The sequence below is a fragment of the Antechinus flavipes genome, chromosome 2 (genome assembly GCF_016432865.1).
Source record: "Antechinus flavipes isolate AdamAnt ecotype Samford, QLD, Australia chromosome 2, AdamAnt_v2, whole genome shotgun sequence".
NCBI classification, from domain to species: Eukaryota; Metazoa; Chordata; class Mammalia; order Dasyuromorphia; family Dasyuridae; genus Antechinus; species Antechinus flavipes.
In genome coordinates this window covers 332,493,263-332,513,031 of record NC_067399.1, presented here as the reverse complement: position 1 = coordinate 332,513,031, position 19,769 = coordinate 332,493,263, and the positions used below count along the sequence as shown (strand labels likewise).

At 32.5% G+C, this 19,769-nt stretch overlaps 1 protein-coding gene across 1 annotated transcript in view; it reads right to left on the bottom strand.

Moving 5' to 3' along the window:
• SYT16 (synaptotagmin 16) overlaps positions 1-19,769 on the bottom strand; it is a 209,373-nt gene that overhangs the window by 36,717 nt on the left and 152,887 nt on the right. The window contains exon 5 of the mRNA XM_051977788.1: positions 7,682-7,944. Coding sequence (XP_051833748.1) covers positions 7,682-7,944 — 263 coding nt within the window. The remainder of the gene's footprint in view (positions 1-7,681; positions 7,945-19,769) is intronic.

Here is a 19,769-nt window from a genome sequence, read left to right as displayed (position 1 = left end):
TGGAACATAAACAGGTAAATCAATATTTAAAAAACCGGTATCAAAAGAAAATATGGTTTCTGTATTTTGCAAACAAATTCAAGTCTCTGAATAATTATTGCAAAATTAAGGGAAATGATTCAACACATGATGAGATGGAGAACCTGTGAAATTTGAGGAAAGTATGCAACCATAATGCACTCTTCTTGGGATATTTAAAAGAGAAATGAGAATTATGAGAGCAGAATGTCTAGAATATGAAATTTTGAATTGCAAGGCAAGCCTCACCAAAGAATAAAAAAGGAACAATAGATTGGGAGTGAAAATACAGAAGAGAAGCAAAAAGAAATAAGAAAAGAAAATATGTTCACTATACAAACAAAACTTATGAATCTTGAAGACAGGATACATAGAAACAATCTCAAGAATATAGATCTTCCAGAATAACAAAATGCCAGAACAAAAACTTCAATTTCATAAAAAAAGAAATAATACAAAAGAACTTCCTAGAACTCTTGAACACAGAACATGAAATTCCAACTGAAAAAAATTCACAGTTCACCTCCAGAAGAAAAAAAAACACTATTTCAATCATGTTTCAGGAAAAAGATCTTCAAATGCAAAGGAAAGACTATTTTACCCAATAGAAAAAGGAAGAAGCAACGTGATGTTCTAAAGGTCAATGGAGTGCAGAATACAGCCAAGGGTGACCTATCCTATAAATAAAAGGTGGATGTTCAACAATTAGGAGGAGTTTGAGACATTTTTAGAAAGAAAACCAAAACTGAAAAGATTATCTGTTCTCAAACAACAGAAATGCAAGAGGAGTAGGAAAAAAAATTAGGTTAATAGCAACAGAATGAAAACAGAGAGATTAGCACTAGTTCTTTCTATATGTATAGAAGGAGATAGGAAGGCAGAAATCAAGTAGAAATAATAGTGAAGAGGCAGACAAGGGACATTATAAACAGAACCTGACAATACTCTGTCTACAGGTTAATGTTTTGTTTTGTTTTTTTTTTTTAATGGGACTACTACAGCATAACATGGAAAAGTAAGTGAAAAGTATGGACAGTAAGATAAAGAGTGAGTCACAATGCCCCAGGATCAAAACAAGGGCTAGCAATGAGAGAAAAATCATCTAACCTCAGGAAGAGAAAAGCATATAGGACAGTTGATAAGGAGGATGGAGATGAGTTAAAAAGGAAAAAGAAAGAAGAAAAATACTTGGAGGTGGGAAGGGGGTTCCACTGATAAATTATCCTGTGGGGAAAATGAGACAGAACCTTACCCTGGGTATGGCCTGGGGATTCTGATATGTAAAAAGTCCACTTATCCTGGGAAAGAGGGAGTTGGAAACCCTAGAGATAACTGAATACTAAAGGAGTGGGAGAGCATGCACACAAAGTTATTTCTAGTCATAGTAGGAGAGAGGGCAAGATCAACAAGAGAGATATAGATCAGTGAGAGGGAAATGGAATTACTTTAATTAAGGGGCAGTGTCCTCTCTGACACCTGAAATAATTGACATTGCTCTAGTAGTGAGGCAATCGAAAAGGAGTCCATAATGCAAGCCCTACAAGGCAAGGACAAAATTCACCTAGAGGGCAGAGTTATAACAGATGCATTAAAAGCTATCTCTTTATGATGAACACAGAAAAAAAGAGAGACAATAAATGGTTATAGGAATTGTAAATCAGAGAATGAGGATATAAAGTAAACAGAAAGAAAAGATGGATAATGAAGAGAATGGAATGAATCACAAAAATGAAATTGAATAAATAATAACAAGACTAAATGAAGGAAAAGATAGAAAGGGTGAATATACTAGACTAAGAGAATAAAAGAGGAGGAAAAAATAAATAACCAGATAAACACAAGGAAGGAACCAACAAAAAAAAATCATAAAAGAAAAGGGGTAATAAATAAAAAGATCAGGAATGAGGAGAGTCATTCAAGACAGGATCTGTTGGAATCTTTACAAACTGCTAACTAATTAGAGTTGATCTAATTTTACAAGAAGATGTTTTGGGCAGAACCTGAAACAAGGTACTAAATAGAACTAATTAATACAAGGCTTGTGTTCACACCTTTACTCATTGGAGTTCACAAGTATGCCAGCTTCACAAAGTAAACTTTCTAACTTCAAGGGAGTTCACACCTCCCTTAAAGCTCTTTGGGCCAGAGAGCACCATGGGAGAAAACCCATAATCCCATTCTCTCAGAAGATTCACATATAAGGCCAATGAGGAGAGAGAGCTATTCCAGAATACATTTTCCACTTGGCTGGCTGGTCGCAGAGGAGAGTTCAGCTGGACTGGAGAGGAGCGACTCTGGTGTAGACAGAGAGCACTTTGCGGAATTACGCCAGAAGCCCTCTCTCCCAGGCAAGGCAGAATATATTCCACTTGGCTGGCTGGTGGCAGACGAAGAGTTTTCAACGGATAAAGCTACGAGTGAGAGTTCAGTGGACCACCAGATTCATCTTCATCTCACACCACTGTGGTAGGTGGCTGGGCTCTTGCACGCCCCCCACTGAGACCAAGCTGGTCTGAAAGACTCACCAGAAAGCTAGCCGAGCTCCAAGAGAAGGAAACAAGAGATTCATTCCATCTCTGTGCTGGTTGGAGGCTGAAGAAAGCAGAGGCAGAGGCTAATGGACAGAACCTTTGGATTTGGAGATATTTGGAGGGCCCTAAGCTAAACCGTCTGTGTTTTGAGAAGAACAAGAACTCCAACATTTGAACTCCCAACAAGGATCACTTCAAAAAGATTAAAATAAAAGTAACTGAAGGAACATAACACAATATAGCAGAAAAGGAGAAAAGACCATAAAATGAAAAAAATCCAATTTTAGAGACAGATGGAGGAAAACATAAACTTAACTTTAAATTTGAATAGATTAAGCAATACAACAAAATGAAAAACATGAAAGATTGGATTTTAAAAAACACTACAATCTGTTTCTTACAAAAAATACATTTTTAAAAAACCATACACAAAATAAAACTGAGGATATGGAGGGGAGAGAGAGATTACTGTTTCAAGTGAATTATAAAAAACAGGAGTTACCATCATAATTGATATGAAAGAAAAAATCAAAATTCAAAAAAATAAAAGAAATGAACAAGAAAACCATGATATGCCAAAAGACACCATAGACATCAAATTAATATCAGTAATAAACTTACAGGTTCCAAATATCTTAGCTACTAAATTCATCAAGAAATATTATCAGCTTGATGGAGACATACATCATAACAAATAGGCACAGAAGATTTAAGTATCAGTTTTAGATAAGTCAAAGAGAAAGATAAATAAAAAGAAATTATGGAACTGAACACATTTCTGGAGAACCTACAGATAAAAGATCTATGGCATCTTCTCAATGGGACAGCAAAATAATATAAATATTTCTCCATATTTCATGGAAATTTTATCAAAAATAAGGAACATTTATAATTGTGCAACGATATTGTGACAAATGTAAAAAAGGCAGAAACAATTAACATATACTTTATTTACCACTTTATAATAAAACTAGAAAATGGTTCAAGAATCGGAGATAGAAAATACGGACTCAAGTCAAAATGTAATATGTATATCTCAAATAATGAATGAATCAAATAAGAAATCATAGAAACAATGAATAAATATGTTAAAAATGTAATGATGAAGCAACATAAAAAAATTCTGGAATGTAGCTAAAACTGTCCACAGAGAAAAATCATATCCTTTTACTCATACATTAACAAAAGAGAAGATTAATGAAATGAATATGCATTTTAAAAATTCTAATCAACAAATAAAATTTTTAAAATCACAAAAGAGGAAATATTAAAAATTGGGGTAATATAGATAATTGGAAACAAAAACATAGAGGTGATTTTAAAAACTAACAACTGGTTCTTTGAAAAGACTAAGGAAATTTTTAAAAATCTTTTCTAAATTTATTGTTTTTAAACTTTTTTAAAGTTTGAGTTCCAAATTCTATTCATCTCTCCAGTCCCTCCCCTACTAAGTACTAGTGATGTGATAGCCATTATACATTTGATATTATTCAAAAAAAAATCTCCATTATTAGCCACATCACCAAAAAAAAATCTACACAAAGAAAATTTTTTTAAAATTCTGTTTTCAGTTAAATCCATTAGTTCTCTTTGTCTGGAGGTGAGCAACAATTTTCATTATTAGTTCTTCCAAATTGCCCCCAGATCGTCGTATAGGTCAAAGTAGCTAATTCTTTTGCAATCAACCATCATCCCAATATTGTTATTATTGTGTGCCATGATTTTCTGGTTCTGCTGACTCCACTTTCCATCAATTATATGTCTTCCCAGTTTTTCTGAAACCACCTACCTCATCATTTCTTATAGTGTAATAGTGTTCCATCAAAATTATATACTTATCAGCCATTCATTAATTGATGTATAAGCCCTACGTTTCCAATTCTTTAGCATCATATTTTTGTACATAAGGGTTCTTTTCCTTTTTTCTTTGATCTCTTTGACATAGTCAGTAGTATTTTGGGGTCAAAGAGTATACCCAATTTTATATAGTGCTTTGGACATAGTTACAAACTGTTCTCCAGAAAGCCAGTTCACTATTCCACCAACAATTCATCAGCATACCTATTTTCCCACATCCCCTCTGGAATTTGTGGTTCTAGTTATCTTAATTTGAATTTTTCTAATCAATTGTGATTTAGAGCATTTTATATGAATATAAACAGCTTAAATTTCTTCTTCTGAAAACTCCCTGTTCATATTTCTTGACCATTTATCAATGGAGAATGGTTCCTATTTTTATAAATCCCTACATATTTGAGAAATTAAGCCTTTGTTAGAGAAACCTATTCTTTAATTCTCTGTGGTGCTTTTTATCAAAATGTGGTTTCCATGGAATTTTTTTTTAATGGGTCTATTTTCCTTTTAGAAAAGACTAATAAAATTCATATATCCTTTGCTAATCTGATGAAAAAAAAAGCGAAGAAACCAAATCAATAAATTAGCAAACAAACAAGGTAAACCCATACCACAACCAACAAAAATAAAAAGAATAATTAGAATATATGCACAGATCTAACAAAACTGATAACACAAAAGAAACAAAGACTATCTTTCAAACATATAAAATATCCAAATGATCAGGAAATAAGATAGAATGCTTAAATAACTCAGCCTCAGAAAAGAAAAAAGATTTAGCTGTAGAGAAGCTACCAAAGGGGGGGAAAGAAAACATCTTAACAAAATCATTTTGTGAGACAAATATAATCCTGCTATTTAAACCAAGGAAAGATAAAACTATGAATTAGTTCACTAATGAACATTGACTCAAAAATTTTAAATAAAGTCTTCTCAGAATACTAATATTTCAATAAATTATTATTTATGATCTAATAGGATTTATGAATGTAATGCAAGGATATGTTTCAACATTGAGGGGAAAAATCAAAATAAAGGATCATATTAAAATCCAAAACATCTACAAGTACATTAGTACCTGAATAGATAATATAAAAAGTTATGGATAAAGTACAGCACTCTTTTATGCCTAAAAAAAACCTTCAAAATATAGGCATAGAGTAACCTTTTTTGAATCATAAAATACATATCTAAAATAAAAAGCAAATTTTATATGCAACGTAGATATACTAAAACCTTTTTCCAATAAATACAAGATTGAAACAAGCATGTTCAGTTTTCCCACTATTATTTAATATAATTTAGGAATGCAAACAATAACAAGACAAGGGAAAAGAATTAATGGGGAAAAATAGAAAGAGATAAAATTGTGTTACAGTTTAATTTGGGAAATCTCAAGGAATCAGCAAAGATACTAATAGAGACAATAGCTTCAGCAAAGTTGCAGGCTGCAAAATTAATATTCAAAATCAGCACCATTTCTATACAATACTAAAATAACACAGGAAATAATAGTAGAAAGGGAAATATCATTCCTAATAATTACATAATATCTGGGGATAAACCTCCCAACATACAAAAAAAAAAAAAAAGACTTGTTTATATCATAAAATCCTCACTTTAGAAATAATCTAAGAATTTGGAATGATATAAATAGCTGGAAGAGTATTAAATGTTCATGACTAGACTGTGCTAATATAACAAAAATAACAATATTAAGAAAATTAACTTATACTTTTAATGCTTATGCAAATTATTAAAGGGACACTACAGAATTGGATAATACATTTGAACTGGAAAAACAAAAATCTAAAATATTGAGGAAAATTATGAAAAGGAGTAAGGACAAAGAGGTGATGCCACTTACACATTTCAAATTACATAAAAAACAACAGTCTTCAAAAGCATCTATTATAGGTTAAAGAATAAAGTGCAGGTCAATGAAACAAACAATTCAGAAACAATAGAATTCAATAACCCAGTATTTGATAAAGTGGAAAATATAAATTACCTAGGGGAATTTAAACTAATACTTGCCACCACATTCCACAATATATGCTAAGTATATGTGTGTGTGTGTGTATGAGCATACTAATAAAAATTAGAAGAGAAATAAATCATATACCTCTCATAGTTATAGATAATGTATATATTTTAACTAAGTAAAAAGACATAATTTCAAAATATGAAATAGATTACTGATTACTTAATAGTGAAAATCTTCTTCAAAGACAACTGAAATGTATCAAGAAAAAGAATGGAAATAATCAAATGGGGGAAAAATGCTTGCGTCAAATATTTTCATAATTCATATTATTATACATACTATTAGTATTTTACATATAAACATATATGAAATATATTTATGATTAATACCCATTCCTCCAATAGATAAATGTTCAAAGGATATTAACAGTTTTCAAAAGAAAAGATTCAAAGCATTCACAATCACATGAAAAAATGCTCTAAATCACTAATAATAAGAGAACTATAAATCAAAGCAATCACAAGGATACCCTAAACGACAGCAATTAATTCTGGAGGAGTTATGGAAAGAAAGATACTCTCATACATTGTTAGTGGAGCTTTGAAATGGTATATCCATTTTGGAAAGCTATTTGGAATTATGCAAATAAAGAGACTAAAATGTCCATACCCTTGAAATAGAGACTCCCTTTGTGAGTTTATATGCCAAGGAAATCATTCATAAGACAAAAAGTCCCCTTCTATACCAAAATATCTAAAGGAACCTTTTTTGATAGTAACTAAGAATTTGAAATAAAATAATTCAACAAGGGAATGGTTAAACTTGTTGTGATATATGTATGTAATGGAAAACTATTATGTTGTTTAAAAAAGTGATATGTTTAATGTATATAGAGAAACATGAGGTCTATATGAACTCAAAAAAAGTTAAATAAACAGAGCCAAGATAACAATATACATTGTAACTACAACAATGACAACAATGTAAATGGAAAGAATAATCATACATCAAAAATTCAAAAGTAAATGAAACAAAACTGTAAAGTGGGACTCAAATGAAAAGACTATATGTCATGAATTTGGGAAGTCTACAGGTATTATACATTGCACATGTTCTTGAACTTTTTCTAGGAATTAATAAGATATGTTGAACTTTTTTCCCTCTAAAAATATTCTAGTTATCATATGGGATAGTTCTCAGGAAGGGGAAGGGAAAAAATATATGGGATACTATGATGATATAAGAAACAAAAAAAAAATTAATAAAATCTCATTAAAAGTTGATAACTTGCCTCTGGGCTCCAGGCTGAGGAAGTATCAGTGGAATAAGGTTCTTCAAAGCCTGGGTTGCTAAAGGATGTCTCTGTCTCCTGCTTCCTTTCTGTGGCTTGCACACCAAAACTTTGAGTCAAGATGGCTTCATGTCCTCTGGTTCTTTGTTCTCCAACATCCCTATTCTCAGATGCAGTCCTTGAATCCACAGAAATGTGATCATATTCACCAAAAGAAATATTATCTTGGTAGCTTGGTTGGCTCAATCTATCTAAGTCTAAATCTGAAATAAGAAGATAATTTCAAAATCATTAAAGTTTATTTTATTTTTTCTGATATTTAGTAAAAATTAACAATGCTGTTAACAAATACCTGAGATCTCTTTAGCCCAGATCCTATCAATATCAAATATCTGACTTAAATTTGATAATTAGAAAATAAGTGATTTGCCAACATTAAAAATAATCTTGGCTCAAGGACAAAATTTAACTATGCAATGGGAATTCTTAATCAAAAACTTAAAATTCTGATTTCCTCAGTATTATGGAAAATTTCTGATTTATCACCAAGTCCCTATCACTATATATGTCCCACAGAAGCATTATTTTATCGAACATTATAAGTTATGAAGAATACATGTTTATTCTAAACTATTGGAAATCCATAGAAACTATTTTTGGGGTCAATCTAGAAACTATCAACCCATCCCTCTTTTAATATACTCAAAGTTACTCATCGGAAGACACAGAGAGAGCTAGTAAAATCATTTAGGAAGGAAATAAACAATTAACTGCTTTTCTCATTTCTATTCATTTCTACTTAAGGCCTTTCCTATCTCCTACTTTCTAGTAATAGCAAATCCAGATCCCACTATTAGAGTTTTTCATAGGTTGTCAAGTTTTACTCCATCTTCCCTATCTTATATTATTTTTCTGTACTTCTACAATGAGCTAACAAACTAGCCATGATCATCTCCAATCTTTGCTTATAGTGTTCTTATAAACCATCTCCTTTTCCAAAATTTCTTATTACCAGAAAGGGTACAATGATTTTCTCAGTCACCATACTTGAAACCTAGATATTGTCTTTGATTCCTCACTTTTTCAATTCCTAATTTCAATTAGTTGGACTAAGTCCTGTAATTTCTACCTCCATAATTTCTCTAGCATATGTCCTCTTCTCTTTTCTAATACCCACTATATCTCTAAGATCTAGTGTGCTAAAGCAACAGAATTCTGCTTTGCTGGCTCTGAGGCCAGAGCTGAGGGTAGGGCTGAGTTTGCCCTGGTGTGACCTCCTCTGTGCTGGACTCCCACCTTGGTTCCACCAAACTTTTCTGCTGACCTTCCAAATATTCTTTGGTGTTTCTGGGCTGAGAGGTCTAGAAACACCAGTACTGACATTGATTGAGAGGTACCTAGACTCATTTCTATTTGACTAATATAGGACAGGGGTTGAGACTGGAGTGGGCTTTGCTGGCATTTTCTGCATTAGGACTGTGGCTGGGCCTCCACCCTGGTTCCACAGACTTTTTCTGCTGACTTTCTAAATAGTCTTTGGCCAAAAAAATGTTTTAGTTCATCTTTTGGGCTGTTCTGATGCTCTAAAATTTGTTTACAATCATTTTTAAGGAAATTTTAGAAGGTTTGTGGGAAAAGTTGGGTGAGTTTTTGCTTTTACTCTGCCATCTTGGCTCCACCTCAAAGGTCTCATTTCTCAAATATATAGAGAACTGAGTCAAATTTATACATTTAAATCATGCTTGTAATGGTAAATGATTAAATGATATGAAGAAACAGTTTTCAGAAGAAGAAACCAAAGCTATCTATAGTCATATGAAAAATGTTCTAAATCCCTATTGATTAAAGAAATATAAATTAAAACAATTCTGAAGTATCATCTCATATCTACCAAATTTGCTAACATGGCAGAAAAAGAAAATGGCAAATATCAGAGGGGATGTAATTTTTACTAAAGGCATACTAATGCACTGTTGGTAAAGTTTTGAACTGGTCTAACCATTCTGGAGAGCATTCTGGAACCATGCCCAAAGCAATAAATAAAACTGTTCATACTTTTACCTAGCAATATTACTACTATGTCTATATCCCAAAGAGATAAAAAAATAAAAGGATCTCTATGTACAAAATTATTTATAGAAACTCTTTTGTAATAGCAAAGAATTACAAATTGAGGAAATGTCCATCAAAAAAGAAATTGCTGAAGAAGTTGTGGTATATGATAAAGATAAAATTCTATTGTTCTATGCCAAAGGATGAGGAAAATGGTATTAGAAAAATCTGGGAATAATTGCATGAACTGAGGCAAAATTAAATGAGCAGAACCAGGAGAGCAATATACACATTAACAACAATAGTGTATTATGATCAACTGTGAATGATGTAGCTATTTACAGCAGTACATTGATCCAAAGCAATTATAAGACTTATGATAAGAAATGGTATTCATCTCCAGTGAAAGAACTGATGGCATTTGAATGCAGCTTGAAATGAAACATACTTTTAAATTTTTTCTTTATTTTAATTGGGAGAGGGAGGTGCTTGTGTTTTCTTTTGCAACATGGTTAATATGTGTGACCATATATGTAACAAGTGACAAGTATAAATCATTTGTCACCTCAAGAAGAAGAGAGGGGAAAGAAGTTTAAAGAGCATTTGGAATTCAAAATTTTAAGAAAACAAATGTTTTTAAAATGTACCTACAACTGAGAATAAATAAAATTAGGGGGAAAAAAACCTTTCATAATCTGATATTTTCCAACTTTATGAAGCATTTTATACTCTTCCTATACTCTGTGATCTAGTGACACTGGTTTCTGTTATTCTTCACACATGACCCAAGCCTGCAATTCTTCATGTTCATCTCAGTCTCCTCGTTTCCCTCATTTACTTCAAGTTTCAGCTAAAATCCTGTCTTCTGTAAAAAGTCTTAACCAGGCCCCCTTAATCTTGGAGCCTTTTCTCTAAGACAACCCCCAATTTATGCTGTAAATATTTTGTATTTTGCATGTTTGTATGCATATTCTCTTTTCCATTAGACTAAATTTTTTGAAAGCAAGAATTATCTTATTTTCATGGGGTTTTTTGTTTTTGTTTTGTCTTTCTTTGTATTTTCAGCACTGACCACAACGCCTGGCACATGGTAGATACCTACTAAATTCTAGTTGGCTGATTATTCATTCTTTCAAATCCTATAAGCTTTCTGTTTCTGTTTCTGTCATTAAGCTTCTATTTTGTCACCATCAAAATATCTTTATAAATCTATGTCATTTAATTTTTCACTTAATTAATTTTTCCTATATTAACTAAATATTTTTAATTTGATCCATGTATCTTGTATCTCTGTCTTGTATTCCTGACATCAGAGAATGTTTAACACTTGTGTATTTTGCACAACACCAAGAAACTGTCAAGCAGGAAATTTGTTTGTACAAACAGATGTGGGACTCTTCATTCATACTCTAGGTAATTTCCTAGTGTGGAAATTCACTTCCTCTACTCAAACGCATTGGTAACTGAATGAATGTTAGTGATTTGTTTGTAACTTATAGTTATAGAGAGTTGTCTATATAATAAGAACAGTAAAAATGGCTTTTCCAAGGCCACACAACTAGTACATATCAGAGGCAAGACTTGGCCTTTGATATCTCTCACTTCAATACTGGTCCTCTAACCACTATCCCACGCTATCTCTCAATAACAACAATTTTCATGGGTTTTTATATATTTTTTCACATTAGGTGATTAGTTTGTTACTTCTGTTGCCTTAGGTCAAACCTCTTAGATTCACATCCATAGGTTATCATGAGACTTTTTACAAATACATTTTATTCTACATAGTAAGATCATAACAGCCATGATAGATGATTTTTATTCTTACAAAAACAAGGAAAATAAAGTGGAGCCCATATGCAAAAATCCAAAATATTCAGAATGTTCCAAAAGTCTTAGTTTAGTGTTAAGTAGAATTTAAAGCCTTAGTTAAGTAAAGTTAGTTAACCTTAAGACTGAGCTATCGGACACCCTATATAACTGAATTCTCTTCTAAGTTTCTAATTATTAGATTCATTCCTTTTTCACATTAACTCTGAAATGTTCTTTTAAAACAGTAGGTTATCCATCAATGCATGAACTACACAGCAGGCTTTCAGAGAAAAATCTAACCAACCCAAAAAATTATTCCCAATCACTGTCTCCTGACTTTAATTCCTACAGTGATAATACCTAGATCAATAAGAGAGCAGTTTTTAAAGCTACATTAAGCATTGAAAAGCAAATCATAACTGAGAATGGCAAAAATTTATTAATATTACAAGTCCCTTTCCTTGACATACAAGAGAGAAGACTGCTAGGAAAGAGTATGTCTAGTGTAGTATGTAAGGTAGTACAGGGAAGAAAGGAAGACAATTATAGAAAGCAATCTTGTCATTAGTTTAAATTAAAATATACCTTCTGGCCTTAAATATATGAAAAAGTAACTACCTGCTGGTAAAGATATTTGTTCTATAGAATCATAGTAGGAATTTTAAAACTATGTTTGTCATAAAAATCTAGTAACATCATAAGTTTCAAAACATTTGATTTATTTTAATACATGTCTATTGAATTTCACTGAACTGAGCCAAAATTGTCAATCAATTACCAAGAATTTATTAAATGCCTACTATACACCAAGCATGATGCTAGCTTCTAGGCAACAAAAAAAAAAAAAAAAAGAGAAAAAAAACAGTCCTTGTTCTAAAAAAGATGACATTCTATCAGGATGTGTGTGTGTGTGTGTGTGTGGTAAATTTTATATATACATATATATGTGTGTGTATTAATATATATAGTACACATATGAGCACATACATAATATGTATATGCATGTGCACAATGTATCTTGTATATGTATATGTACATGTGAATTATATATGTATAAAAAGTAAATACAAACTTAACCAGGTAATATAGCAGCTGAGGGAATTAGGAGAGAAAGTATGCAGAATGGATATTTGAGCAAATATCCTAAAAGACAGAGGTAAAAAATGAGAGGTGAGGCATGGAAAAGAGTCAGTGCTAAGTCCACAAGAATATATTTCATCCCACCACAGTTCTATTTGCTTTGCAAACAACCTTTACCTCACATAAAATGAAACATGACACTTATTTGGGTGTCATGTTTCAACAACATTCAGTCAATGATTTTTTCTTATGTATAAATATTTCAATACTTTGACAGAAGGATGAATGATCTCACCAATTGAGGTACTGATACTCCTCATTCTATAAGATTGCATTCCACCCACTTCTCATTCTATATAAATTTAGTCCATTTCCTAGCATAAATTCTTCACAGTGATTCCACCCAATATGCTGGTTCCTGCTTCCAAATCCTTTCATAATATATGAATACCAGTAAAAGATGAAAACTGTCCATTGGTTATTCCATGTTCATATTTTGCAATCAGATCATGCTTATTTCCTTTCTTTCTAGCCATACATAATATCATAGGATCATAGATCTAAAGCTGAAAGATACCACACAAACCATTTAGTTTGTTCATCTCATTTACAGAAATAGTCACAGGTCTAGAAAGATGAAATAACTTGTCTAAAATCATACAGACATGAATCCTCAAAAGGAGAATTTAAACTCAGATCTTCTGACTTGGGAGCAAGGGCCAAATCCATCCTATCTCTCTGATGATATAATTTATATCACTTGTCCAGAGTAATTCTTCACTGGCAATATGTGAAAGCCTATTCATACACCATGAATCCTTCCATTGTCTGTGGATGACCAATAAATTTCAATCTTCAGAAACTCAGGAAGATACAGAATCATCCAGGAAATACTAATGAGTATGGATGAGAGAGAGAAAAAAGAGAGAAACCTGCTGAGAAAGAGTATGTACAGTGGGTCATGTCAAATAGTAAGGAGGAGAAAGACTCCCACGCTGGACAAACATAGCAATCTGAACATTTATTTAAATTAAAATATGTACTCTGGCCTTTTTGCCTCAGAGGTTGGTATCAATCATTGGGAATTGATACTTATATAGGGCTGTGTGTGTGTGTGTGTGTGTGTATGTATCCCTTTGTTTCAGGGAGAAATCTGGAGTCATTAAGAGCATTCTATGATTTTTCAAAGAAATACTGGCCTACTCTTTCTCTCTTGTTCAGTTATAGGACCAGTTCATTGTTCACCCACAGAATTTGTCTTAGATATACATACTAATAAACCAGCTCTATATGAATAAACAATGCAAGAGAGTGAACAGAGCACTGGTTCTAGGACCAGTTATATAGTTTGGTTTTTTTCTCTCTTATTTTACTTATTTGTGTAAGAATAAATTGAATCTGTTATTTTCCTTGGTTTTATGATGTCATCTTCTATTAAATGCTTAATATTCCTAGAACTCAGTTTCCTCTGCCGTAAATTGAAGAACTGGATTAGATGACATCTAAGGGTTCTTCAAGTTCTAGATATAAAATCCCATGATCGAAATACACATCATACTCTCAAGAAGAAACATTTATTCACAATTTTATTTTTCCTATTTAGCTAGCAAATTATTTTGAATGATTATAGGCAAGGATATAGTGTTCCAAAGTTTAATGCAGTTTACAACATCAGCCTTTATACCCCAACTTAACCACAAGTTTTTCAAATTTAACCATTTCATGTACCAATCCTAGAAATCCTTGCTCTCCTAACTTGTCAATCCTGATTTCTGGGTCACCTTAACTATCTGATTTCACTTCTACTCCTGAGCTGCTGATCATTGCTCATGAAAGTTACAAACCAAACTGATTTCCTCCAGCATAACTTTATAGCACATAAATACCATTGAGTCTTTCTAGTCTATTCTCATAGTCCTACTTCTTTAATGTCTAATAGCTCCTGCTTCAAACTTGTTCCTCTCTTCTCTCAACATTGACCATATTTCTTACAATGAATGAGTTAATCTCCTACTTTATTACCGGGAAGATTGAAATCATACAATGAACTTCTCAGGTCTAATTCATATATGTATGTATGTATATCTTTCAAAAACATAGTCAACAATGGATTATCTATATTTTGCTTGAAAAAAATTCCTACCACTTCTAAAGAATATACTTACTAGAAAATGTGTCATTAAATCCAATCTAAATATGCTACTTTGTATTTTCCACCCATAGATCCTAGATCTGCCTTTTGGAATAAAGCACAGCAAAGCTAATTGTCATAAGCATAAGCTCTTGAAATATTCCTGAGACAACTTTCAGCTAACCCCCACACCATGTCTTCTCTTCTATTGACTTTCTTGTGACTAATCATTTTTCCTATGGGTCACAAAAGAAATCACTACTATTCACTAAGTCTCATTCTTTTATTTATACCCTGTAATTCATCTCCTTCCTTTCAGCACTGTTCTCTAATAGTTATCTTAAGCTTAAATTTACTAATGTAAAAACAATTGTAGTAGTAACAGCCATGGTCTCTACTTCATAGAGTTATTGTAGGAATAAAATGATATACATATAAAATACTTTGAATTTTACCTGAACCCTGGAATATAGAAGTAAATGGAATGCAGTCAACTCCAATTCAACAAAAGGCCCCTTCCAGTTCTAGATCCATGATTTTATAAATATAAAAATTGATTCCTCCCTAAAGGAACAAGTTCAAGAAACTTCACAATTATTGAATGGAGAGCCCCTTTGCTACCAATTGAGAATTCATTGGTTAGCTCTATTGTTAAGTAACAGTCTATACTTACATTTTGAAAGATAAGATATATAGTAAAGGAAGAACAATAGAATGGTTAGTTCTGGGAAAGACAGTGGTACTGCTGTTTAGTCTGTATGTGTGTCTACTTCCAGTGATTGATACCAAACTCTGAGGCAAAAAGGCAAAAAGAAACAATATTTCTAAAAGGAAAGGATTTGGGTGATCTCATAATTTACTGTCTGCTATTCTAAATTGTAGGAATATACCTCTAAAAAGAAAAGGCTGATTTTCTTCAAAATCTACAAAGAGGCCATTCAGCAAAGTGGACTGTCTCTCACCCAATAGAGAAAATTTTACCTTCTCAATCATTATTATAGTCCTGATCTGTCAGAAACCTTTAATTCTGTATTATGACAAGAGATAAATTTCTACAAATTCCTGGAAAAGTGAAAGTTAGAGCAATTGTCATAAAGCTCAGAATATCAGGCATGTGTGTAAATTGGAAACTAAATACTTTGGCTTCTGGGAAAGGAAGCCATTAGCTTTAGAATTAAACCAGACACTCATAAGAAATCAACTGCTATTAACTTTCATTAGCTAACATTTGCCTCCTCAATGAAAAGTAAGAAAGGATATGATGCAATAGCAGGAGAGGGAGAAATGAAGAAGAAAGGAACAGAAATCAGAAAGTGACAAGTAGGTGTTAATTACACTACTATTGTTGGTCATTTGCATCTCTGAAGTCTAAGAAGGAATAGCTTTTCTTTAAAAATCTATTTTGTTTTGAACAATTGTTAATGCTATTTTAAATGTCTATATTCCACATAGAACTATGTGATAAGTTAATGTGTTTCTGGTGGAAAAATATAAATTTTTTCTGTTCTGCTTTTGCCGTTCCATTTTCCTACATTGTCTTTAAAAATTAAGTCATTAGAGTTGATAGAGACAATAATTATCTAATTTATCATTATGACTGATTTGATCCTACAAGGAGATGTTATGGGCCAGAACTTGAAACAAGGTACTAAGTAGAATTGATAGAAACAATACTTGTGTTCACACCTTTAGAGAGCTCATATAAGTAAGAAGCTCTTAGGGCCAGAGAGCACTCTGGGAGGAAACCCATAATCCCACTCTTAGATCCCACAATCCCACTCTCGGAGAAGGAGCATAAATAGAGCTTCAGTGAGACAGTCAGAGTTAGTTCAGCTGAAAAAATCGAGAGGGGAGCATCAAGTCAGTTCAGGAGAAGCCCTCTCTCGGAGGTGCAACCAGATTCATTCATCCCACCGTGATGGCTGGCCTCCTGCACTTTTCCCACTGAGACCAGGCTGGTCTGAAAGGCTCTCCAGAAAGCTGCCCAGCCCCAGGCAAGGAGACAAGACTCGGAAGGAGCACTCCAGGAGATTGAGAGCCAGAAGCCCTCTCTTGGAGGCAAGAGAGATTCATTCCATCTTCCACCATTGTGCTGGCTGGAGGCTGAAGAAAGCAGAGACAAAGGACAACTGCAAGAGCTCTTGGGACCAAGCAGAAAGATAGACCTCTAAGAAAAACTAACTGGGCTATTTTGGAGGAAGCAATAAATGGTCTGAACTTTTAATACCTGGCTGCATTTGGATGACTATTACTTTTAACTGAAATTAAGGCTGCTTCCAGAAAACCTACCCAAGAAATCTGCTCTCAGAGAGAACCGTCTTGTATTATATTTTAAAGAAGAACAACACAAATATACATAAAGAATACATATATAATTCAGTTTTATTATTATAATATTAAAAAAGAGACTAGAGGTAGAAAGGAAATTATATTTTTCATGAAAGTGGAAAAAGTGAAAAGTGGAGGTACCACATCTCACAGAGAGGCAAAGGAAACCTATTATATCTGAGGGAAAGAATGGAGGGGGGTGAACATAGTGTGTATCTTACTCTCAACAGAATTGGCTTAAAGAGAAAAATATTAGACATATTTGATTTACAGAGAAATTTCTCCCATCTCATTGAAAAGTGAGAGGGGAAAAGTGAAAAGGGAAGGAGTAAGCTAATAGAAAGGAATACAGAAATGGTAAGACAAAGGGTTAAGAAAAGAGGAGGGACTCAAAGGTGGGGGTAGGGATCCTAAAGAGGGAGGGCTGAGTGATGTAAGTGGTACTCACAAGTTTAATGCTGGGAAGGGGAGTAAGGTGAAAAGAAAAGATAAAAGCATAAGCTGGGGTTAATAAGATGGCAGGAAATATAAAATTAGTAATTTTAACCATAAATGTGAATGAAATAAACTCCCCTATAAAGCAGAAGTAGATAGCAGACTGGAATAAAAGCCAGAATCCTAAAATATGTTGTTTATAGGAAACACACTTGAAGCAGAATGATACATACAGAGTAAAGGTAAAAAGGCTGGAGCAGAATCTATTATGCTTCAGGTGAAGTCAAAAAAGCAAGGGTAGCCATCTTGATCTCAGATCAAGCAAAAGACAAATTTGATCTAATTAAAAGAGATAATAAAGGACACTGTATCTTGCTAAAGGGTAACATAGATAATGAAGCAATATCAATATTAAACATATATGCACCAAGTGGTGTAGCATCTAAATTCTTAAAGGATAAGTGAAGAGAGCTGCAAGAAGAAATAGATAGCAAAACTATAATAGTGAGAGATCACAACCTTGCACTCTCAGAACTAGATAAATCAAACCACAAAATAGATAATAAAGAAGTTAAAGAGGTAAATAGAATACTAGAAAAGTTAGGTATGATAGATCTTTGGAGAAAACTAAATGGAGATAGAAAGGAGTACACTTTCTTTTTGACAGTTCATGGAACCTATACAAAAATTGACCATATATTAGGACACAAAGACCTCAAATTCAAATGCAAAAAGGCAGAAATAGTAAATGCATCCTTTTCAGATTATGATACAATAAAAATTACATTCAATAAAAAGCCAGGGGAAATAGCCCCCAAAAATTGGAAACAAAATAATCTCATCCTAAAGAATGATTGGGTGAAACAGCAAATCATAGATATAATTAATAATTTCACCCAAGAAGATAACAATAATGAGACGTCAAGCCAAAATGTGTGAGACACAGCCAAAGTGATAATAAGGGGAAATTTTATATCTCTAGAGGCCTACTTGCATAAAATAGAGAAAGAGAAAATCAGTGAATTAGGCTTGCAACTAAAAAAGCTAGAAAAAGAACAAATTAAAACTCCCCAGTCAAACACTAAATTTGAAATTCTAAAATTAAAAAGAGAGATTAATAAAATTGAAAGTAAAAAAACTATTGAATTAATAAATAAAACTAAGAGTTGGTTCTATGAAAAAACCAACAAAATAGATAAACCTTTGGTAAATTTGATTAGAAAAAGGAAAGAGGAAAATCAAATTGTTGTCTTAAAAATGAAAAGGGAGAACTTGCCATTAATGAAGAAGAAATTAGAGCAATAATTAGGAGTTACTTTGCCTAACTTTATGCCAATAAATTCGATAACTTAAATGAAATGAATGAATACCTTCAAATATGCCCAGATTAGCAGAGGAAGAAGTAAATTGGTTAAACAGTCTCGTTTTAGAAAAAGAAATAGAACATGCTATTAATCAACTCCCTAAGAAAAAATACCTAGGTCTAGATGGATTTACATGTGGACTCTAACAAACATTTAAAGAACAATTAACTCCAATGTTATATAAACTATTTGAAAAAATAGGGAATGAAAGAGTCCTACCAAATTCCTTTTATGATACAGACATGGTAACTGATACCTAAACCAGGTAGGTTGAAAACAGAGAAAGAAAATTATAGACCAATCTCCCTAATGAATATTGATGCTAAAATCTTAAATAAAATATTAACAAAAAGATTAAAAAATCATCACCCGGATAATATACTATGACCAAGTAAGATTTATACCAGGAATGCAGGGCTGATTCAATATTGGGGAAACTATTAGCATAATTCACTATATCAATAAGCAAATTAACAAAAACATATGATCATCTCAATAGATGCAGAAAAAGCATTTGATAAAATCCAACACCTATTACTATTAAAAACACTTGAGACTATAGGAATAAATGGACTCTTCCTTAAAATAATCAGTAGCATCTATTTAAAACCATCAGTAAGCATCATATGTAATGGGGATAAACTGGAACCATTCCCAAAAAGATCAGGAGTGAAACAAGGTTGCCTACTATCACCATTACTATCAATATTGTATTTGAAATGCTAGCAATTAGAGTTGAGAAAGGGATTAAAGCAATTAGAGTATGTAATGAGGAAACCAAACTAGCACTCTTTGCAGATGATATGATGGTATACTTAGAGAACCCCAGAGATTCTACTAAAAAGCTATTAGAAATAATCCACAATTTTAGCAAAGTTGCAGAATA